Raw genomic sequence first — 23,376 nt, forward strand, 5'->3', positions numbered from 1 at the left:
CCTGTCACTTCTCCCCGCTGAAGGTTCACAAGCCCTGCCACTACTCTCCGCTGAAAGTTCACCAGCCCTACTGATGTTTCCTGCTGAAGGTTCACCAGCCCTTCCTCTACTCCCTGCCGATGGTTCAGAGGGCCTGCCACTACTCTCTTCTGAAGGGTCAACAGCTCTGCCGCCGCGAATCACTGTTGAATGTTCATGAGCTGTTACTCCCTGTTAAAGGTTCACCAGCCCTCCCACTCATCCCTGATGATGGTTCAGTAGCCCTGCACTAATCCCTGCTGAAGGTTCACCAGCCCAGCCACTACTTCCTGCTGAAGGTTCACCAGCCCTGCTGCCACTCTCTCCTGAAGTTTAACCAACCCTGCTACTACTCCCTCCTGAAGGTTCACCAGCCCAGCCACTACTGCCTGCTGAAGTTTCACAAACCCTGCCATTGCTCACCGCTGAATGTTCACCAGCCCTGCTGCTACTCCCGGCTGAAGGTTCACAAGCCCTGCCACTACTCCCTGCTGAATGTTCTCCAGCCCTGCTGCTACTCCCTGCTGAAAGTTCTCCAGCCCTGCTGCTACTCCCTACAGAAGGTTCACCCACCCTGCTGCTACTACCTGCTGGAAGTTCTCCAGCCCTGCTGCTACTCCCTGCTGAAGGTTCACCCACCCTGCTCCTACTCCCTGCTGAAGGTTACCCTGTCCTGCCGCTACTCCCTGCTGAAGGTTCACCAGCCCTGCAACTACTCCCTGCTGAAGGTTCACCAACCCAGCCACTTTTCCCTGCTGAAGGTTCACCAGCCCTGCTACTACTCCCTGCTGAAGGTTCATCAGCCCTGACACTACTCACCGCAGAAGGTTCACCGGCACTGCTGCTACTCCCTGCTGAAGGATCACCAGCCCTGCCGCTATTCCCTGCTGAAGAATCTCCCGCCCTGCCACTACTCCCTGCTGAAGGTTCACCAGCCCTGCAACTACACCCTGCTGAAGGTTTACCAGCCCTGTCGCTACTCCCTGCTCAAGGTTCACCAGCCCTGCCACTAAACCCTCCTGAAGGTTTTCCAGCCCTGCCACTACTTCCTGCTGAAGGTTCACGAGCCCTGCTGCTACTTCCTACAGAAGGTTCACCAGCCTACCACTACTTCCTGCTGAAGGTTCAGCAGCCCTCTTGCTACTCCCTACAGAAGGTTCACCATCCTTACCACTACTGCCTGCTGAAGGTTCATCAGCCCTGACACAACTCCCCGCTGAAGGTTCACAAGCCCTGCCCCTACTCCCTGCTGAAGGTTCACCAGCCGTGCCGCTACTCCCTGCTGAAGGTTCACAAGCCCTGCTGCTACTCCCTACTGAAGGTTCACCAGCCCTACCACTACTCCCTGCTGAAGGTTCACCAGCCGTGCCACTACTCCCTGCTGAAGGTTCACCAGCCCTGCTGATACTCCCTTCAGAATGTTCACCAGCCATACCACTACTTCCTGCTGAAGGTTCAGCAGCCCTCTTGCTACTCCCTACAGAAGGTTCACCATCCTTACCACTACTGCCTGCTGAAGGTTCATCAGCCCTGACACAACTCCCCGCTGAAGGTTCACAAGCCCTGCCCCTACTCCCTGCTGAAGGTTCACCAGCCGTGCCGCTACTCCCTGCTGAAGGTTCACAAGCCCTGCTGCTACTCCCTACTGAAGGTTCACCAGCCCTACCACTACTCCCTGCTGAAGGTTCACCAGCGGTGCCACTACTCCCTGCTGAAGGTTCACCAGCCCTGCTGATACTCCCTTCAGAATGTTCACCAGCCATACCACTACTTCCTGCTGAAGGTTCACCAGCCCTTCCACTACCTCGTGCTGAAGGTTCATCAGCACTGCCACTTTTCCCTGCTGAAGGTTCACCAGCTATGCCACGACTCCCTGCTGAAGGTTCACCAGCCCTGCCACTACTCCCTGCTGAAGGTTCACGAGCAATGAAACTACTCCCTGCTGAAGGTTCACCAGCCCTTCCACTAATCCCTGATGATGGTTCAGCAGCCTGCCGCTACTCCCTGCTGAAGTTCACCAGCCCTGCTGCTACTCCCTGCTGAAGATTAACCAGTCTTGCTGCTACTCCCTGCTGAAGGTTCACTAGCTCTGTTGCTACTCCCTGATGAAGGTTAATGAGCCCCTGCCGCTACTCCCTGCTGAAGGTTCACCAGCCCTGCCACTACTCCCTGCTGAACGTTCACCAGCCCCTGCCACTACTCCCTGCTGAAGGTTCACAAGCCCTGCCACTACTCCCTGCTGAATGTTCACCAACCCTGCTGTTACTCCCTGCTGAAGGTTCACAAGCCCTGCTGCTACTCCCTGCTGAAGGTTCACCAGCCCTGTTGCTACCCCCTGCTGAAGGTTCACCAGCCTTGCTGCTACAACCTGCTGAAGGTTCACAAGCCCTGCCACTACTCTCCGCTGAAAGTTCACCAGCCCTACTGATGTTTCCTGCTGAAGGTTCACCAGCCCTTCCTCTACTCCCTGCCGATGGTTCAGAGGGCCTGCCACTACTCTCTGCTGAAGGTTCAACAGCTCTGCCGCCGCGAATCACTGTTGAATGTACACGAGCTCTGCTGTTACTCCCTGTTAAAGGTTCACCAGCTCTCCCACTCATCCCTGATGATGGTTCAGTAGCCCTGCACTAATCCCTGCTGAAGGTTCACCAGCCCAGCCACTACTTCCTGCTGAAGGTTCACCAGCCCTGCTGCCACTCTCCTGAAGTTTAACCAACCCTGCTACTACTCCCTCCTGAAGGTTCACAAGCCCAGCCACTAATGCCTGCTGAAGGTTCACAAACCCTGCCATTACTCAACGATGAATGTTCACCAGCCCTGCTGCTACTACCGGCTGAAGGTTCACAAGCCCTGCCACTACTCCCTGCTGAATGTTCACCAGCCCTGCTGCTGCTCCCTGCTGAAAGTTCTCCAGCCCTGCTGCTACTCCCTACAGAAGGTTCACCCACCCTGCTGCTACTACCTGCTGGAAGTTCTCCAGCCCTGCTGCTACTCCCTGCTGAAGGTTCACCCACCCTGCTCCTACTCCCTGCTGAAGGTTACCCTGCCCTGCCGCTACTCCCTGCTGAAGGTTCACCAGCCCTGCAACTACTCCCTGCTGAAGGTTCACCAACCCAGCCACTTTTCCCTGCTGAAGGTTCACCAGCCCTGCTACTACTCCCTGCTGAAGGTTCATCAGCCCTGACACTACTCACCGCAGAAGGTTCACCGGCACTGCTGCTACTCCCTGCTGAAGGATCACCAGCCCTGCCGCTATTCCCTGCTGAAGAATCTCCCGCCCTGCCACTACTCCCTGCTGAAGGTTCACCAGCCCTGCAACTACACCCTGCTGAAGGTTTACCAGCCCTGTCGCTACTCCCTGCTCAAGGTTCACCAGCCCTGCCACTAAACCCTCCTGAAGGTTTTCCAGCCCTGCCACTACTTCCTGCTGAAGGTTCACGAGCCCTGCTGCTACTTCCTACAGAAGGTTCACCAGCCTACCACTACTTCCTGCTGAAGGTTCAGCAGCCCTCTTGCTACTCCCTACAGAAGGTTCACCATCCTTACCACTACTGCCTGCTGAAGGTTCATCAGCCCTGACACAACTCCCCGCTGAAGGTTCACAAGCCCTGCCCCTACTCCCTGCTGAAGGTTCACCAGCCGTGCCGCTACTCCCTGCTGAAGGTTCACAAGCCCTGCTGCTACTCCCTACTGAAGGTTCACCAGCCCTACCACTACTCCCTGCTGAAGGTTCACCAGCCGTGCCACTACTCCCTGCTGAAGGTTCACCAGCCCTGCTGATACTCCCTTCAGAATGTTCACCAGCCATACCACTACTTCCTGCTGAAGGTTCAGCAGCCCTCTTGCTACTCCCTACAGAAGGTTCACCATCCTTACCACTACTGCCTGCTGAAGGTTCATCAGCCCTGACACAACTCCCCGCTGAAGGTTCACAAGCCCTGCCCCTACTCCCTGCTGAAGGTTCACCAGCCGTGCCGCTACTCCCTGCTGAAGGTTCACAAGCCCTGCTGCTACTCCCTACTGAAGGTTCACCAGCCCTACCACTACTCCCTGCTGAAGGTTCACCAGCCGTGCCACTACTCCCTGCTGAAGGTTCACCAGCCCTGCTGATACTCCCTTCAGAATGTTCACCAGCCATACCACTACTTCCTGCTGAAGGTTCACCAGCCCTTCCACTACCTCGTGCTGAAGGTTCATCAGCACTGCCACTTTTCCCTGCTGAAGGTTCACCAGCTATGCCACGACTCCCTGCTGAAGGTTCACCAGCCCTGCCACTACTCCCTGCTGAAGGTTCACGAGCAATGAAACTACTCCCTGCTGAAGGTTCACCAGCCCTTCCACTAATCCCTGATGATGGTTCAGCAGCCTGCCGCTACTCCCTGCTGAAGTTCACCAGCCCTGCTGCTACTCCCTGCTGAAGATTAACCAGTCTTGCTGCTACTCCCTGCTGAAGGTTCACTAGCTCTGTTGCTACTCCCTGATGAAGGTTAATGAGCCCCTGCCGCTACTCCCTGCTGAAGGTTCACCAGCCCTGCCACTACTCCCTGCTGAACGTTCACCAGCCCCTGCCACTACTCCCTGCTGAAGGTTCACAAGCCCTGCCACTACTCCCTGCTGAATGTTCACCAACCCTGCTGTTACTCCCTGCTGAAGGTTCACAAGCCCTGCTGCTACTCCCTGCTGAAGGTTCACCAGCCCTGTTGCTACCCCCTGCTGAAGGTTCACCAGCCTTGCTGCTACAACCTGCTGAAGGTTCACAAGCCCTGCCACTACTCTCCGCTGAAAGTTCACCAGCCCTACTGATGTTTCCTGCTGAAGGTTCACCAGCCCTTCCTCTACTCCCTGCCGATGGTTCAGAGGGCCTGCCACTACTCTCTGCTGAAGGTTCAACAGCTCTGCCGCCGCGAATCACTGTTGAATGTACACGAGCTCTGCTGTTACTCCCTGTTAAAGGTTCACCAGCTCTCCCACTCATCCCTGATGATGGTTCAGTAGCCCTGCACTAATCCCTGCTGAAGGTTCACCAGCCCAGCCACTACTTCCTGCTGAAGGTTCACCAGCCCTGCTGCCACTCTCTCCTGAAGTTTAACCAACCCTGCTACTACTCCCTCCTGAAGGTTCACCAGCCCAGCCACTACTGCCTGCTGAAGGTTCACAAACCCTGCCATTACTCAACGATGAATGTTCACCAGCCCTGCTGCTACTACCGGCTGAAGGTTCACAAGCCCTGCCACTACTCCCTGCTGAATGTTCACCAGCCCTGCTGCTGCTCCCTGCTGAAAGTTCTCCAGCCCTGCTGCTACTCCCTACAGAAGGTTCACCCACCCTGCTGCTACTACCTGCTGGAAGTTCTCCAGCCCTGCTGCTACTCCCTGCTGAAGGTTCACCCACCCTGCTCCTACTCCCTGCTGAAGGTTACCCTGCCCTGCCGCTACTCCCTGCTGAAGGTTCACCAGCCCTGCAACTACTCCCTGCTGAAGGTTCACCAACCCAGCCACTTTTCCCTGCTGAAGGTTCACCAGCCCTGCTACTACTCCCTGCTGAAGGTTCATCAGCCCTGACACTACTCACCGCAGAAGGTTCACCGGCACTGCTGCTACTCCCTGCTGAAGGATCACCAGCCCTGCCGCTATTCCCTGCTGAAGAATCTCCCGCCCTGCCACTACTCCCTGCTGAAGGTTCACCAGCCCTGCAACTACACCCTGCTGAAGGTTTACCAGCCCTGTCGCTACTCCCTGCTCAAGGTTCACCAGCCCTGCCACTAAACCCTCCTGAAGGTTTTCCAGCCCTGCCACTACTTCCTGCTGAAGGTTCACGAGCCCTGCTGCTACTTCCTACAGAAGGTTCACCAGCCTACCACTACTTCCTGCTGAAGGTTCAGCAGCCCTCTTGCTACTCCCTACAGAAGGTTCACCATCCTTACCACTACTGCCTGCTGAAGGTTCATCAGCCCTGACACAACTCCCCGCTGAAGGTTCACAAGCCCTGCCCCTACTCCCTGCTGAAGGTTCACCAGCCGTGCCGCTACTCCCTGCTGAAGGTTCACAAGCCCTGCTGCTACTCCCTACTGAAGGTTCACCAGCCCTACCACTACTCCCTGCTGAAGGTTCACCAGCCGTGCCACTACTCCCTGCTGAAGGTTCACCAGCCCTGCTGATACTCCCTTCAGAATGTTCACCAGCCATACCACTACTTCCTGCTGAAGGTTCACCAGCCCTTCCACTACCTCGTGCTGAAGGTTCATCAGCACTGCCACTTTTCCCTGCTGAAGGTTCACCAGCTATGCCACGACTCCCTGCTGAAGGTTCACCAGCCCTGCCACTACTCCCTGCTGAAGGTTCACGAGCAATGAAACTACTCCCTGCTGAAGGTTCACCAGCCCTTCCACTAATCCCTGATGATGGTTCAGCAGCCTGCCGCTACTCCCTGCTGAAGTTCACCAGCCCTGCTGCTACTCCCTGCTGAAGATTAACCCGTCTTGCTGCTACTCCCTGCTGAAGATTAACCCGTCTTGCTGCTACTCCCTGCTGAAGGTTCACTAGCTCTGTTGCTACTCCCTGATGAAGGTTAATGAGCCCCTGCCGCTACTCCCTGCTGAAGGTTCACCAGCCCTGCCACTACTCCCTGCTGAACGTTCACCAGCCCCTGCCACTACTCCCTGCTGAAGGTTCACAAGCCCTGCCACTACTCCCTGCTGAATGTTCACCAACGCTGCTGTTACTCCCTGCTGAAGGTTCACAAGCCCTGCTGCTACTCCCTGCTGAAGGTTCACCAGCCCTGTTGCTACCCCCTGCTGAAGGTTCACCAGCCTTGCTGCTACAACCTGCTGAAGGTTCACAAGCCCTGCCACTACTCTCCGCTGAAAGTTCACCAGCCCTACTGATGTTTCCTGCTGAAGGTTCACCAGCCCTTCCTCTACTCCCTGCCGATGGTTCAGAGGGCCTGCCACTACTCTCTGCTGAAGGTTCAACAGCTCTGCCGCCGCGAATCACTGTTGAATGTACACGAGCTCTGCTGTTACTCCCTGTTAAAGGTTCACCAGCTCTCCCACTCATCCCTGATGATGGTTCAGTAGCCCTGCACTAATCCCTGCTGAAGGTTCACCAGCCCAGCCACTACTTCCTGCTGAAGGTTCACCAGCCCTGCTGCCACTCTCTCCTGAAGTTTAACCAACCCTGCTACTACTCCCTCCTGAAGGTTCACCAGCCCAGCCACTACTGCCTGCTGAAGGTTCACAAACCCTGCCATTACTCAACGATGAATGTTCACCAGCCCTGCTGCTACTACCGGCTGAAGGTTCACAAGCCCTGCCACTACTCCCTGCTGAATGTTCACCAGCCCTGCTGCTGCTCCCTGCTGAAAGTTCTCCAGCCCTGCTGCTACTCCCTACAGAAGGTTCACCCACCCTGCTGCTACTACCTGCTGGAAGTTCTCCAGCCCTGCTGCTACTCCCTGCTGAAGGTTCACCCACCCTGCTCCTACTCCCTGCTGAAGGTTACCCTTCCCTGCCGCTACTCCCTGCTGAAGGTTCACCAGCCGTGCCACTACTCCCTGCTGAAGGTTCACCAGCCCTGCTGATAATCCCTTCAGAATGTTCACCAGCCCTACCACTACTTCCTTCTGAAGGTTCACCTGTCCTGCTACTACCTCGTGCTGAAGGTTCATCAGCACTGCCACTTTTCCCTGCTGAAGGTTCACCAGCTATGCCACTACTCCCTGCTGAAGGTTCACCAGCCCTGCCACTACTCCCTGCTGAAGCTTCACGAGCAATGAAACTACTACCTGCTGAAGGTTAACCAGCCCTTCCACTAATCTCTGATGATGGTTCAGCAGCCTGACGCTACTCCCTGCTGAAGTTCACCAGCCCTGCTGCTACTCCGTGCTGAAGACTAACCAGTCTTGCTGCTACTCCCTGCTGAAGGTTCACTAGCTCTGTTGCTACTCCCTGATGAAGGTTAATGAGCCCCTGCCGCTACTCCCTGATGAAGGTTCACCAGCCCTGCCACTACTCCCTGCTGAACGTTCACCAGCCCCTGCCACTACTCCCTGCTGAAGGTTCACAAGCCCTGCCACTACTCCCTGCTGAATGTTCACCACGCCTGCTGTTACTCCCTGCTGAAGGTTCACAAGCCCTGCCACTACTCCCTGCTGAAGGTTCACCAGCCCTGCCACTACTCCCTGCTGAAGGTTCACCAGCCCTGAAACTACTCCCTGCTGAAGGTTCACGAGCCCTTCCACTAATCCCTGATGCCGGTTCAGCAGCCTGCCACTACTCCCTGCTGAAGGTTCACCAGCTCTGCTACTAATTTCTTCTGAAGGTTCACCCCCCTGCCACTAATCCCTGCTGAAGGTTCACCAGCCATGCCATTACTTCCTGCTGAAGGTTCACCAGCTCTGCCACTACTTCCTGCTGAAGGTTCACAAGCCCTGCCACTACTCCCTGCTGAAGGTTCACAATCCCTGCTGCTACTCCCTGTTGAAGGTTCACCAGCCCTGCCACTACTTCCTGCAGAAGGTTCACCAGCCCTTTGCTGCTCCCTGCTGAAGTATCACCAACCCTGCTGCTACACCCTGCTGAAGGTTCACAAGCCCTGCCGCTACTCCCTGCTGAAGGTTCATCAGCCCTGACACTACTCCCCGCTGAAGGTTCACATGCCCTGCCACTACTCTTCGCTGAAAGTTCACCAGCCCTACTGATGTTTCCTGCTGAAGGTTCACCAGCCCTGCCACTACACCCCGCTGAAGGTTCGCCAGCCCTACTGATATTCCCTGCTGAAGGTTCAGCAGCCCTGCTGCTACTCCCTGCTGAAGGTTCACCCACCTTGCTGCTACTCATGTTGAAGGTTCACCAGCCCTGCCTCTACTCTTTGTTGAAGGTTAACCAGCCCTGCCGCTACTCCCTGCTGAAGGTTCACCAGCCCTGCCACTACTCCCTGATGACGGTTCACCAACCCTGCTACTACTCCCTGCTGAAGGTTCACCAACCCTGCTGCTACTCCCTGCTGAAGGTTCACAAGCCCTGCTACTACTCCCTACTGAAGGTTCACCAGTCCTACCACTACTCCCTGCTGAAGGTTCCTCAGCCGTGCAGGTACTCCCTGCTGAAGGTTCACCAGCCCTGCTGCTTCTCCCTACAGAAAGTTCACAAGCCCCACCACTACTTCTTGCTGAGAGTTCACCAGCCTTGCTGCTACTCCCTGCTGAAGGTTCACCAGCCCAGTCATTACTTCCTGCTGAAGGTTCACCCACCCTGCTGCTACTTCCTGCTGAAAAGTTCACCAGCCCAGCTGCTACTCCCTGTTGAAGGTTCACCAGTCATGCTGCTACTCCCTGTTGAAGGTTCACCAGTCCTGCTGCTACTCTCTGCTGAAGGTTCACCAACCCTTCCACTACTCCCTGACGATGGTTCAGCAGCCCTGCCACTACTCTGTGCTGAAGAGTCAACAGCTCTGCCGCTAATCCCTGCTGAATGTTCACGAGCTCTGCTGTTACTCCCTACTGAAGGTTCACCAGCCCTCCCACTCATCCCTGATGAGGGCTCAGCAGCCCTGCCATTACTGCCTGCTGAAGGTTTACCAGCCCTGCACTAATCCCTGCTGAAGGTTCACCAGCCCAGCCACTACTTCCTGCTGAAGGCTCACCAGCCCTGCTGCCACTCCCTGCTGAAGGTTAACCAACCCTGCTACTACTCCCTGCTGAAGGTTCGCCAGCCCTGCCACTACTCCCTGCTAAAACATCACAAGCCCTGCTGCTACCTCCTACTGAAGGTTCACCAGCCCTACCACTACTCCCTGCTGAAGGTTCACCAACCGTGCCGCTACTCCCTGCTGAAGGATCACCAGCCCTGCTGCTACTCCCTACAGAATGTTCACCAGCCCTACCACTACTTCCTGCTGAAGGTTCACTAGCCCTGCCACTACTTCCTGCTGAAGGTTCACCAGCCCTGCCACTACCTCGTGCTGAAGGTTCATCAGCCCTGCCACTTTTCCCTGCTGAAGGTTCACCAGCTATGCCACCACTCCCTGCTGAAGGTTCAACAGCCCTGCCACTACTCCCTGCTGAAGGTTCACGAGCCCTGAAACTACTCCCTGCTGAAGGTTTACAAGCCTTTCCACTAATCCCTGATGATGGTTCAGCAGCCTGCCGCTACTCCCTGCTGAAGGTTCACCAGCCCTGCTGCTACTCCCTGCTGAAGATTAACCAGTCATGCTGCTACTCCCTGCTGAAGGGTCACTAGCTAGCCCTGCCACTACTCCCTGCTGAACGTTCACCAGCCCCTGCCACTACTCCCTGCTGAAGGTTCACAAGCCCTGCCACTACTTCCTGCTGATTGTTCACCAACCCTGCTGCTAGTCCCTGCTGAAGGTTCACCAGCCCTGCTGCTACTCCCTTCTGAAGGTTCACCAGCCCTGCAGCTACTCCCTGCTCAAGGTTCACCAGCCCTGCCACTACTCCCGGCTGACGGTTCACGAGCCCTGCTGCTACTCCGTACCGAAGGTTCACCAGCCCTGCCACTACTTCCTGCTGAAGGTTCACGAGCCCTGCTGCTACTCCGTACCGAAGGTTCACCAGCCCTACCACTACTTCCTGCTGAACGCTCACCAGCTCTGCCACTACTCCCTGCTGAATGTTCACCAGCCCTGCTGCTACTCCCAGCTGAAGGTTCACCAGCCCTGCACCTACTCCCTGATGAAGGTTCACCAGTCCTGCCGCTGCTCCCTGATGAAGGTTCACTAGCCCTGCTACTACTCCCTGCTGAAGGTTCACAAGCCCTGCCACTACTCCTTGCTGAAGATTCACCGGTCCTGCTGCTACTCCCTGCTGAAGGATCACTAACCCTACCGCTATTCCCTGCTGAAGGTTCACCATCCCTGCCACTACTCCCTGCTGAAGGTTCACCAGCCCTGAAACTACTCCCTGCTGAAGGTTCACCAGCCCTTCCACTAATCCCTGATGATGGTTCAACAGCCTGCCACTACTCCCTGCTGAAGGTTCACCAGCCCTGCCACTACTCCCTGCTGAAGGTTCACTAGCTCTGCCACTAATTCCTGCTGAAGGTTCACCAGCCCTGCTACTACTCCCTGCTGAAGGTTCACAAGCCCTGCTGCTACTCCCTGCTGAAGGTTCACCAGCCCTGCCACTACTTTCTGCTGAAGGTTCACTAGCCCTTCTGCTGCTCCCTGCTGAAGTATCACCAGCCCTGCTGCTACACTCTGCTGAAGGTTCAAAAGCCCTGCCGCTACTCCCTGCTGAAGGTTCACCAGCTCTGCTGCTTCTCCCTGCTGAAGGTTAACCAGCCCTGCCGATACTCCCTGCCGAAGGTCCACCAGCCCTACCACTACTCCCTGCTGAAGGTTCACAAGCCCTGCCACTACTTCCTGCTAAAAGTTCACCAGCCCTGCCACTACATCCTGCTGAAGGTTCACCAGCTCTGCAACTACTCTTTGCTGAAGGTTCATCAGCCCTGCCACTACTCCCCGCTGAAGGTTCACAAGCCCTGCCACTACTCCCTGCTGAAGGTTCACCAGCCCTGCCACTTCTCCCCGCTGAAGGTTCACTAGCCCTACTGATGTTCCTTCCTGAAGGTTCACCAGCCCTGCCACTACAACCCGCTGAAGGTTCACCATCCCTAGTGATATTACTCGCTGAAGGTTCACCAGTCCTGCCTCTACTCCTTGCTGAAGGTTAACCATCCCTGCCACTACTCCCTGGGCTGGTGAACCAGCCCTGCATCTACTCTTTGCTGAAGGATAACCAGCCCTACCGCTACTCGCTGCTGAAGGTTCACAAGCTCTGCTGCTACTCTCTACTTAGTCCTATCACCAGTCCTATCACTACTTCAGGCTGATGGTTCACCAGCCAAGCCGGTACTCCCTGCTGAATGTTCACCAGCCCTGCTGCTGCTCTGTAAAGAAGGTTCACCAGCCCTGCCACTACTCCCGGCTGAAGGTTCACCAGCAATGCCACTACTCCCTGCTGAAGGTTCACAAGCTCTGCTGCTACTCCCTACTGAAGGTTCACCAGCCCTACCACTACTCCCTGCTGACGGTTCATCAGCTGTGCCGCTACTCCCTGCTGAAGGCTCACCAGCCCTGCTGCTACTCTCTGCTGAAGGTTCACAAGCCCAGCCACTACTCCCTACTGAAGGTTCACCAGTCATGCTGCTAATCCTTGCTGAAGGTTCACCAGCCCTTCCAATACTCCCTGCTGAAGGTTAACCAGCCCTTCCACTACTCCCTGCTGAAGGTTCACCAGCCCTGCCACTACTCCCTACTGAAGGTTCACCAGCCCTGCCACTTTTCTCTGCTGAAGGTTCACCAGCCCTGCTACTACTCCCTGCTGAAGGTTCATCAGCCCTGCCACTACTCCCCGTTGAAGGTTCACCAGCTATGCCACTACTCCCTGCTGAAGGTTCACCAGCCCGGCCACTACTCCTCGCTGAAGGTTCAAAAGTCCTGCTACTTCTTCCCGCTGAAGGTTCACCAGCCTTACTGATGTTCCCTGCTGTAGGTTCGCCAGCCCTGCCACTACACCCCGCTGAAGGTTCACCAGCCCTAGTGATATTCCCTGGTTAAGGTTCACCAGACCTGCTGCTACTCCTTGCTGAAGGTTAACCCACGCTGCTGCTACTCCCTGCTGAAGGTTCACCAGCCCTGCCACTTATCCCTGCTGAAGGTTAACAAGCCTTGCCACTACTTCCTGCTGAAGGTTAACCAGCCCCGCTGCTACTCTCTGCTGAAGGTTCACAAGCCCTGACACTACTCCCTGCTGAAGGTTCACCAGCCCTTCCGCTGCTCTCTGCTGAAGGTTCACTAGCCCTGCCACTACTCCCTGCTGAAGGTTCACCAGCCCTGCCACTACTCCTTGATATGTTTACAGGCTGCCACCGAGCCTAGAATGCAAGTTCTGCTAGACTGTTTTGCTACTGGAGCTGAGGAATGTGGCCTCCTCATCTCTGAACAGAAAACTCGTGCCCTCATTCCATGTGGTATTCCACCAGCCAATTATCATATAGATGGGCGAGAACTTGAGAACTGCGAGTCTTACAGATACCTTGGTGTCCCCATTAACGACTCTGGGTACCTTTCTTCTCTCAAGAGGAGACTTTGGGAGAGATTAAAGCCCTTGCGGGTCCCTGTTGGTGTCAATCATGGGCTTAACGTGAGACTTGCTGGAATGTTTTATGTATCATTTATACGCTCTGTGATTGACTACAATGCTCTACGTCTCACACTGTATACTGACAAAGAGCTGAAATCTCTTGAAAACTTGCAAAATGAAGCTATGCGTCTCATCCTTGAGGCTCCAAAGTCCACGAGAATAGTTAATATGAGAGCAGAGTTAAAATTACCTACCATAAGTGAGAGAATTTTGTCTATTAGCACAGTTTTCGGCGTGAAGGCATTGAGTAGATCTAGACAACACATGCAGTTTCAAGCTAAACTTTCTAATATGCTGCACTCACCTGAGATCTATAGAAGAAGAACGAAATCTGATTACGTATATTGGTTCTACAAGGTAGGCAACTCCATCAAAATATTAAATATGTACCCAACTCAACTAATGATTAATCAGCCAATTACTCCATGGGATAACTGGGTTTTATCAATTAATTTTGTAAATGCGCCCAAGAAAGATAGTGTGCACACTACATTATTAAAACAGTTAACACTGGAAAGCATCACTGAAAGTACTCAGAGTATGGGTAACGATGTGTATCAGTGCTATACCGACGGCTCTGTAGAAGAAGGTGGACGATGTACCGTATGTGCATGTAACATATTTGAACAATCTTCTCTCGTACATACAGCAATGAAGCGCGTCAATGACTGGGCAAGTACAACTCAAACCGAACTTGCAGGCATATACCTTGCCACTGAATTTTTAAATGACAAAGGCAGTGGACTTATATACTGTGACTCGCAGAGTGCACTCCTGGCATTGAACGGACATAGTAGTGACACCCAGAAAATAGTCAGTGATATTCGAATGAATGTTTTAGCTGCCAAAGAAAACAGATTTGAGATTAAATTCCTATGGATACCATCACATGTTGGCATCTCAATGCATAACACTGTTGATATGCATGCTAAGACAGCCTGCAGAAAACCAGTGGTAGAAATTCATATGGGTGTTTCGTTAGCAGTGACGAAGAGAACACTTAAAAAAATATCTAATGAAAATCTCACCGACCTAACAAATTCTCAAAGACCTGAAAGTTGTAGCATTAAATATTATGATAGATATCGTGAGGAGACATTCACATATGGGGACTAATAGAACAAGAACCCGGCAATGTGATGTTATAGTGGCCAGAATACGCCTAGGATATAGACGTATCTGGCAGCTATCTAAAAACCCAAATGTCGAGTACACAATGTGTCAACTTTGTGAACGAGAAAACATGCACTCTCTTGAACATTATATTGTAGAATGACCCATACTGACTGACTTTCGCCCTCCTGGGCTAAGGTATGCTGAACTCTGTAATTACTATATGAGTACTGGAACAATTGATGATATATTGGACTTGTACCCAAGATTAACCATGTAATATATCAATCATACAATGTATATATATGATGTAACTATATAACCTGAGCTTGTAAAAGCACCTTCATCACCTTCAGTGATTAAGTGCTTAATTGCACACTAGTTTCTTTACCAGCTATCTCACCCTGTCAGAGTAAATGAGACAAATGTATGTGAATGCATGTGTGTGTATATATGTATGTATATGTGTGTGTGTATGTATATGTATGGGTATAAAGTATATATGGAAGCTGATGACCAGACCACACACTAGAAGTTGAAGGGACGACGACGTTTCGGTCCGTCCTGGACCATTCTCAAGTCGATTGTGATTCTCACAATCGACTTGAGAATGGTCCAGGACGGACCGAAACGTCGTCATCCCTTCAACTTCTAGTGTGTGGTCTGGTCAACATACTTCAGCCACGTTATTGTGACTCATCGCCTGCATATATGGAAGCTGATCAGAATTACATTTCACTTTTGTGAATGTACATTAATGACACTATGTAAAAGACACATCAAACACTTTATGTAGGGCACACGTAAATCTGTGTATCTATGTATTTATGTATGTAGGTTAGCTTAGCATTTTAAAAGCACCGAATCACCTTCTGTGGTTGAGTGTTCAATAAACCCTTGAACTATATGTTTAACACTTCTCTAACCCTGTTCATGGAGGACAGAAGAAAATGTATATATGCTGGATAGCATTGTAAATGTGTGGCCACGTCTGTGGTAGAAAAAAAACTACTCCTAGCTGAAGGTTCACCCACCCTGCTGATACTCCCTGCTGAAGGTTCACCGGTCCTGCTGCTACTCCCTGCTTAAGGATCACCAGCCATGCCGCTATTCCCTGCTGAAGGTTCACCAGCCCTGCCAGAACTCCAAGCTGAAGGTTCACCAGCCCTGCAACTACTCCCTGCTGAAAATTCACCAGCCCTGCTGCATCTCCCTGCTGAAGGTTCACAAGCCCTGCTGCATCTCCCTGCTGAAGGTTCACCAGCCCTGCCACTACTCCCTTCTGAAGGTTCACCAGCCTGGCCGCTACTCCCTGCTGATGGTTCACGAGCTCTGCTGCTATTCCCTGCTGAAGGTTCACCAGCCCTGCAACTACTCCCTGCTGAAGGTTCACCAGCCCTGCTGCATCTCCCTGCTGAAGGTTCACCAGCCCTGCCACTGCTCACTGCTGAAGGATCACCAGCACTGCTGCTACCCCCTGCTGAAGGTTCACCAGCCCTGCTATTACTCCCTGCTGAAGGTTCACCAGCCCTGCTGTTACTTCCTGCTGAAGGTTCACCAGCTCTGCTCCTACTCCCTGCTGAAAGTTAAGCAGCCCTGCCTCTTCTCCCTGCAGAAGGTTCACCATCCCTGCCACTACTCCCTGCTGAAGGTTCACCAGCCCTGCCACTTTTCCCTGCTGAAGGTTTACCAGCTCTGCTAATATTCCCTGCTGAATGTTCATCAGCCCTGCCACTACTCCCTGCTGAAGGTTCACCAGCTATGCCACTACTCCCTGCTGATGGTTCACATGCCTTGCCACTACTCCCTGCTGAAGGTTCACAAGCCCCGCTGCTACTCTCAGCTGAAGGTTTCTCCAGCCCTTGCACTTCTCCCTATTGATGGTTCAGCAGCCTTGCTACTACTTTCTGCTGAAGGTTAACCAACCCTGCCACTACTCCTTGCTGAAGGTTCACAAGCCTTGCCGCTACTCCCTGCTGAAAGTTCACCAGCCCTGCCACTACTCCCTGCTGAAGGTTCACCAGCCCTGCCACTACTCCTTGCTGAAGGGTCACATGCCCTGCTGCTACTCCCTACTGATCGTTCACCAGCTCTGCCACTACTCCCTGCCGAAGGTTCACCAGCCTTGCTGCTACTCCTTACAGAAGGTTCACCATCCCTACCACTACTTCCTGCTAAAGGTTCACCAGCCCTGCCACTACTCGCGGCTGAAGGTTCACCAGCCCTGCTGCTACTCCCTGCTGAAGGTTTACCAGCCCTGCTGCTACTCTCTGCTGAACGTTCACCAGCCCTGCCGCTACTCCCTGCTGAAGGTTCCCCAGCCCTGCCTCTACTCCCTGCCGAAGGTTCACTCACCCTGCTGCTACTCCGTGCTGAAGGTTCACCAGCCCTGCATCTACTCCCTGCTGAAGGTTCACCAGCCCTGCTACTATTCCCTGCTGAAGGTTCACCAGCCCTGCCGCTACTCCCTGCTGAAGGTTCACCAGCCCTGCCACTATTTCCTGCAGAAGGTTCACCAGCCCTGCCACTACTCCCTGCTGAAGGTTCACCAGCGCTGCCATTTTTCCCTGCTGAAGGTTCACCAGTCCTGCTACTACTACCTGCTTATGGTTCATCAGCCCTGCCACTACTTCCCGCTGAAGGTTCACCAGCTATGCCACTACTCCCTGCTGATTGTTCACCAACCCTGCCACTACTCTCCGCTGAAGGTTCACAAACCCTGCTGCTACTCCCTACTGAAGGTTCAGCAGCCATACCACTACTCCCTGCTGAAGGTTCACTAGCCCTGCCCCTACTCCCTGCTGAATATTCACAAGCCCTGCTGCTACTATCTGCTGAAGGTTCACCAGCCCTGCTGCTACTCCCTGCTGAAGGTTCACCAGCCCTTCAGCTGCTCTCTGCTGAACTTTCACTAGCCCTGCCACTACTCCCTGCTGAAGGTTCACCAGCTCTGCCACTACTCCTTGATATGTTTACAGGCTGCCACCGAGCCTTGAATGCAAGTTCTGCTCGACGCTTTTGCTACTAGAGCTGAGGAATGTGGTCTCCTTATCTCTGAACAGAAAACTCGTGCCCTCATTCCATGTGGTATTCCACCAGCCAATTATCATATAGATGGGCGAGAACTTGAGAACTGCGAGTCTTACAGATACCTTGGTGTCCCCATTAACGACCCTGGGTACCTTTCTTCTCTCAAGAGGCGACTTTGGGAGAGGTTAAAGCCCTTGCGGGTCCTTGTTGGTGTCAATCATGGACTTAACGTGAGACTTGCTGGAATGTTTTATGTATCATTTATACGCTCTGTGATTGACTACAATGCTCTACGTCTCACACTGTATACTGACAAAGAGCTGAAATCTCTTGAAACCTTGCAAAATGAAGCTATGCGTCTCATCCTTGGGGCTCCAAAGTCCACGAGAATAGTTAATATGAGAGCAGAGTTAAAATTACCTACCATAAGTGAGAGAATTTTGTCTATTAGCACAGTTTTCGGCGTGAAGGCATTGAGTAGATCTAGACAACACATGAAGTTTCAAGCTTAACTTTCAAATATGCTGCACTCACCTGAGATCTGTAGAAAAAGAACGAAATCTGATTACGTACATTGATTCTACAAGGTAGCCAACTCCATCAAAATATTAAATATGTACCCAACTCAACTAATGATTAATCAGCCAATTACTCCATGGGATAACTGGGATCTATCAGTTGATTTTGTAAATGCGCCCAAGAAAGATAATGTGCACACTACATTATTAAAACAGTTAACACTGAAAAGCATCACTGAAAGTACTCAGAGTATGGGTAACGATGAGTATCAGTGCTATACCGACGGCTCTGTAGAAGAAGGTGGACGATGTACCGGATGTGCATGTAACATATTTGAACAATATTCTCTCGTACATACAGCAATGAAGCGCGTCAATGACTGGGCAAGTACAACTCAAACCGAACTTGCAGGCATATACCTTGCCACTGAATTTTTAAAAGACAAAGGCAGTGGACTTATATACTGTGACTCGCAGAGTGCACTCCTGGCATTGAACGCACATAGTAGTGACACCCAGAATATAGTCAGTGATATTCGAATGAATGTTTTAGCTGCCAAAGAAAACAGATTTGAAATTAAATTCCTATGGATACCATCACATGTTGGCATCTCAATGCATGACACTGTTGATATGCTTGCTAAGACAGCCTGCAGAAAACCAGTGGTAGAAATTCATATGGGTGTTTCATTAGCAGTGACGAAGAGAATACTTAAACAAATATCTAATGAAAATCTCACCGACCTAACAAATTCTCAAAGACCTGAAAGTTGTAGCATTAAATATTATGATAGATATCGTGAGGAGACATTCACATATGGGGACTAATAGAACAAGAACCCGGCAATGTGATGTTATAGTGGACAGAATACGCCTAGGATATAGACGTATCTGGCAGCTATCTAAAAACCCAAATGTTGAGTACACAATGTGTCAACTTTGTGAAAGAGAAAACATGCACTCTCTTGAACATTATATTGTAGAATGACCCATACTGACTGACTTTCGCCCTCCTGGGCTAAGGTATGCTGAACTCTGTAATTACTATATGAGTACTGGAACAATTGATGATATATTGGACTTGCATCCAAGATTGACCATGTAATATATCAATCATACAATGTATATATATGATGTAACTATATAACCTGAGCTTGTAAAAGCACCTTCATCACCTTCAGTGATTAAGTGCTTAATTGCACACTAGTTTCTTTACCAGCTATCTCACCCTGTCAGAGTAAATGAGACAAATGTATGTGAATGCATGTGTGTGTGTATATATGTATGTATATGTGTGTGTGTATGTATATGTATGGGTATAAAGTATATTTGGAAGCTGATCAGAATTACATTTCTCCTTTGTGAATGTACATTAATGACACTATGTAAAAGACACATCAAACAATTTATGTAGGGCATACGTAAATCTGTGTATCTATGTATTTACGTATGTAGATTAGCTTAACATTTTAAAAGCACCGAATCACCTTCTGTGGTTGAGTGTTCAATAAACCCTTGAACTATATGTTTAACACTTCTCTAACCCTGTCCATGGAGGACAGAAGAAAATGTATATATGCTGGATAGCATTGTAAATGTGTGGCCACGTCTGTGGTAGAACAAAAAAACTACTCCTTGCTGAAGGATCACCCACCCTGCTGATACACCCTGCTGAAGGATCACCAGCCCTGCCGCTATTCCCTGCTGAAGGTTCACCAGCCCTGCTAGAACTCTAAGCTGAAGGTTCACCAGCCCTGCAACTACTCCCTGCTGAAGGTTCACCAGCCCTGCTGCATCTCCCTGCTGAAGGTTCACTAGCCCTGCTGCATCTCCCTGCTGAAGGTTCACCAGCCCTCCCAATCCTCCCTGATGATGGTTCAGCAGCCCTGCCACTACTCCCTGCTGAAGGTTCACCATCCCTGCCACTTCTCACTGCTGAAGGTTCACCAGCACTGTTGCTACCCCTTGCTGAAGGTTCATCAGCCCTGCTACTACTCCCTGCTGAAGGTTCACCAGCCCTGCCGCTACTTCCTGCTGAAGGTTCACCAGCTTTGCTCCTACTCCCTATTGAAAGTTCACCAGCCCTGCCTCTTCTCCCTGCTGAAGGTTCACCAGCCCTGCCACTTTTCCCTTCTGAAGGTTTACCAGCTCTGCTAATATTCCCTGCTGAATGTTCACCAGCCCTGCCACTACTCCCTGCTGAAGGTTCATCAGCCCTGCTGCTACTCCCTGCTGAAGGTTCATCAGCCCTGCCGCTATTCCCTGCTGAAGGTTCACCATCTCTGCATCTACTCCCTGCTGAAGGTTCACCAGCCCTGCCACTATTCCCTGCTAAAGGTTCACCAGCCCTGCCACTACTCCCTGCTGAAGATTCACCGGCCCTTCCACTACTCCCTGCTTAAAGTTCACCAGCCCTGCTGCTACTCCCTGCTGAAGGTTCACCAGCCCTGCGGTTATTCCCTGCTGAAGGTTCACCTGCTCTGCCACTACTCCCTGCGTAAGGTTCTCCAGTCCTGCTGCTACTCCCTGCTGAAGGTTCACCAGCCCTGCGGCTATTCCCTGCTGAAGGTTCACCAGCTCTGCCACTACTCCCTGCGTAAGGTTCTCCAGTCCTGCTGCTACTCCCTGCTGAAGGTTCACCAGCCCTACTACTACTCCCTGCTGAAGGTTCACCCACCCTGCTGCTACTCCCTGCTGAAGGTTCACCAGCCCTGCAGTTACTTCCGGCTGAAGGTTCACCAGCCCTGTCGATACTCGTTGCTGAAGGTTCATCAGCCCTGCCACTACTCTTTGCTAAAGATTCGCCAGCCCTGCTACTACTCCCTGCTGAAGGTTTACCAGCCCTGCCACTACTCTTTGCTAAAGATTCGCCAGCCCTGCTACTACTCCCTGCTGAAGGTTCACCAGCCCTGCTACTACTCCCTGCTGAAGGTTCACCAGCCCTGCTACTACTCCCTGCTGAAGGTTCACCAGCCCTGCCACTACTCCCTGCTGAAGGTTCACCAGCCCTGCTACTACTCCCCGCTGAAGGTTCAAAAGCCCTACCACTACTCCCCGTTAAAGGTTTACCAGCCCTACCACTACTTCCTGCTGAAGGTTCACCAGCCCTGCCACTACTCCTTGCAGAAGGTTTACTAGTCCTGCTCCTATTCCCTGCTGAAGGTTCACCAGTCCTGCTGCTACTCCCTGCTGAAGGTTCACCAGCCCTGAAGCTACTCCCTGCTGAAGGTTCACCAGCCCTGTTACTACTCCCTGCTGAAGGTCCACCAGCCCTACTGATATTCCCTGATGAAGGTTCACCAGCCCTGACACTACTCCCCGCTGAAGGTTCACCAGCCCTACTGTTATTCTCTGCTGAAGGTTCACCCACCCTGCTCCTACTCCCTGCTGAAGGTTCACCAGCCCTGCTCCTACTCCCTGCTGAAGGTTCACGAGCCCTTCCACTATTCCCTGCTGAAGGTTCACAAGCCCTGCCACTACTCCCTGCTGATGGTTCACATGCCTTGCCACTACTCCCTCCTGAAGGTTCACCAGCCCTGCCACTACTCCCTGTTGATGGTTCACCAGCCCTGCCACTACTCGCTGCTGAAGGTTTACCAGCATTGCCTCTACACCCTGCTGAAGGTTCACCAGCCCTGCCACTACTCCCTGCTGAAGGTTCAACAGCCCTGCCACTACTCACTGCTGAAAGTTCACCAGCCCTGCCACTACTCCCTCCTGACGGTTCACCAGCCCGGCCACTACTCCCTGCTGAAGGTTCACCAGCTGTGCCGCTATTCCCCCTCTGAAGGTTTGCCAAGTCTACCACTTTTCCCTACTATAGTTTTAATAGTTCTGCCGCTATTCCCTGCTTAATGTTCACCAGACCTGCCACTACTCTCTGATGAAGGTTCTGCTACTCCCTGCTGAAAGTTCACCAGTTCTGCCGCTATTCCCTGCTGAAGGTTCACCAGCTCTGCCACTACTCCCTGCTAAAGGTTCAACAGCCCTGCCACTATTCTCTGCTGAAGGTTCACCAGATGTCTGCTACTCTGCTGAAGGTTCACCAGCTCTGCCACTACTCCCTGCTGAAGGTTCACCAGCTCTGCCACTACTCCCTGCTAAAGGTTCAACAGCCCTGCCACTATTCTCTGCTGAAGGTTCACCAGATGTCTGCTACTCCCTGCTGAAGGTTCACCACTCTGCCAATACTCCCTCCTGACGGTTCACCAGCCATGCCACTACTCCCTGCTGAAGGTTCAGCAGCTGTTCCGCTATTCTCCCTCTGAAGGTTTGCCATGTCTGCCACTTTTCCCTGCTATAGTTTTAATAGTTCTGCCGCTATTCCCTGCTTAATGTTCACCAGACCTGCTGCTACTCCCTGCTGAAGGTTCACCAGCTCTGCCATTACTCCCTGCTGAAGGTTCACCAGCTCTGCCACTACTCCCTGCTAAAGGTTCAACAGCCCTGCCACTATTCTCTGCTGAAGGTTCACCAAATGTCTGCTACTCCCTGCTAAAGGTTTACCAGCCCTGCCACTATTCCCTGCTGAAGGTTCACAGGCCCTGCCACTACTCCCAGCTGAAGGGTCACATGCCCTTTCACTACTCCCTGCTGAAGGTTCACCAGCCCAGCTGCTGCTCCCTGCTGAAGGTTCACCAGCCCTGCCACTACACTCTGCTGAAGGTTCACTATCCCTGCCACTACTCCCTGCTGAAGGTTCCCCAGCCCTGCCACTACTCCCTGCTGAAGGTTCACCCACCCTGCTGCAACTCTCTGCTGAAGGTTCACTATCCCTGCCACTACTCCCTGCTGAAAGTTCACCAGCCCTGCAACTACTCAATGCTGAAGGTTCACCCATCCTGCTGCTACTCCCTCCTGAACGTTCACCAGCCCTGCTGCTACTTCCTGCTGAAGGTTAACCAGCCCTGCCACTACTCCCTGCTGAAGGTTTACCAGCCCTGCCACTACTATTTGCTGAAGATTCACCAGCCCTGCCACTTTTTCCCTGCTGAAGATTCACCAGCCCTGCTACTACTCCCTGCTGAAGGTTCACCGGCCCTGCCACTACTTCCCGCTGAAGGTTTACCCACCCTGCTGCTACTCCCCGCTGAAGGTTCACCAGCCCTACCACTACTCCCTGCTGAAGGTTCACCATCCCTGCTACTACTCCCCGCTGAAGGTTCACAAGCCCTACCACTACTCCTTGCTGAAGGTTCACCCGCTCTGCTGCTAATCCCTGCTGAAGGTTCACCAGCCCTGCCACTATTCCCTGCTGAGGGTTCACCAGCTATGCCACTACTCCCTGCTGAAGTTTCACCAGCCCTACTGATATTCCCTGCTGAAGGTTTACCCACCCTGCTGCTACTCCCTGCTGAAGGTTTACCAGCCCTGCCGCTTCTCCCTGCTGAAGGTTCACTAGCCCTGCCACTACTCCCTGCTGAAGGTTCACAAGCCCTGTCACTACTCCCTGCTGATGGTTCACATGCCTTGCCACTACTCCCTGCTGAAGGTTCCCAAGCCTTGCCACTACTCCCTGCTGAAGGTTTACCCACCC

At 52.7% G+C, this 23,376-nt stretch overlaps 3 protein-coding genes across 3 annotated transcripts; 2 read left to right on the plus strand and 1 right to left on the minus strand.

Annotated features, from left to right (window-relative positions):
- Positions 1 to 2,778: 2,778 nt before the first annotated feature.
- On the plus strand, positions 2,779 to 3,597 carry LOC138366564 (fibrous sheath CABYR-binding protein-like). Its single transcript, XM_069327599.1, has one exon. The coding sequence runs from the start codon at positions 2,779 to 2,781 to the stop codon at positions 3,595 to 3,597; it is 819 nt and encodes a 272-aa protein (XP_069183700.1).
- A 6,654-nt stretch (positions 3,598 to 10,251) lies between these two features.
- Positions 10,252 to 10,887, minus strand: LOC138366565 (perilipin-4-like). The gene has a single exon (XM_069327600.1). It carries the CDS (start codon positions 10,885 to 10,887, stop codon positions 10,252 to 10,254), a length of 636 nt encoding a protein of 211 aa, XP_069183701.1.
- Positions 10,888 to 11,865: 978 nt separating this feature from the next.
- LOC138366566 (uncharacterized) lies at positions 11,866 to 12,186 on the plus strand. The gene has a single exon (XM_069327601.1). The coding sequence runs from the start codon at positions 11,866 to 11,868 to the stop codon at positions 12,184 to 12,186; it is 321 nt and encodes a 106-aa protein (XP_069183702.1).
- Positions 12,187 to 23,376: the final 11,190 nt, after the last annotated feature.

Source organism: Procambarus clarkii, chromosome 19, assembly GCF_040958095.1.
Source record: "Procambarus clarkii isolate CNS0578487 chromosome 19, FALCON_Pclarkii_2.0, whole genome shotgun sequence".
NCBI lineage: Eukaryota > Metazoa > Arthropoda > Malacostraca > Decapoda > Cambaridae > Procambarus > Procambarus clarkii.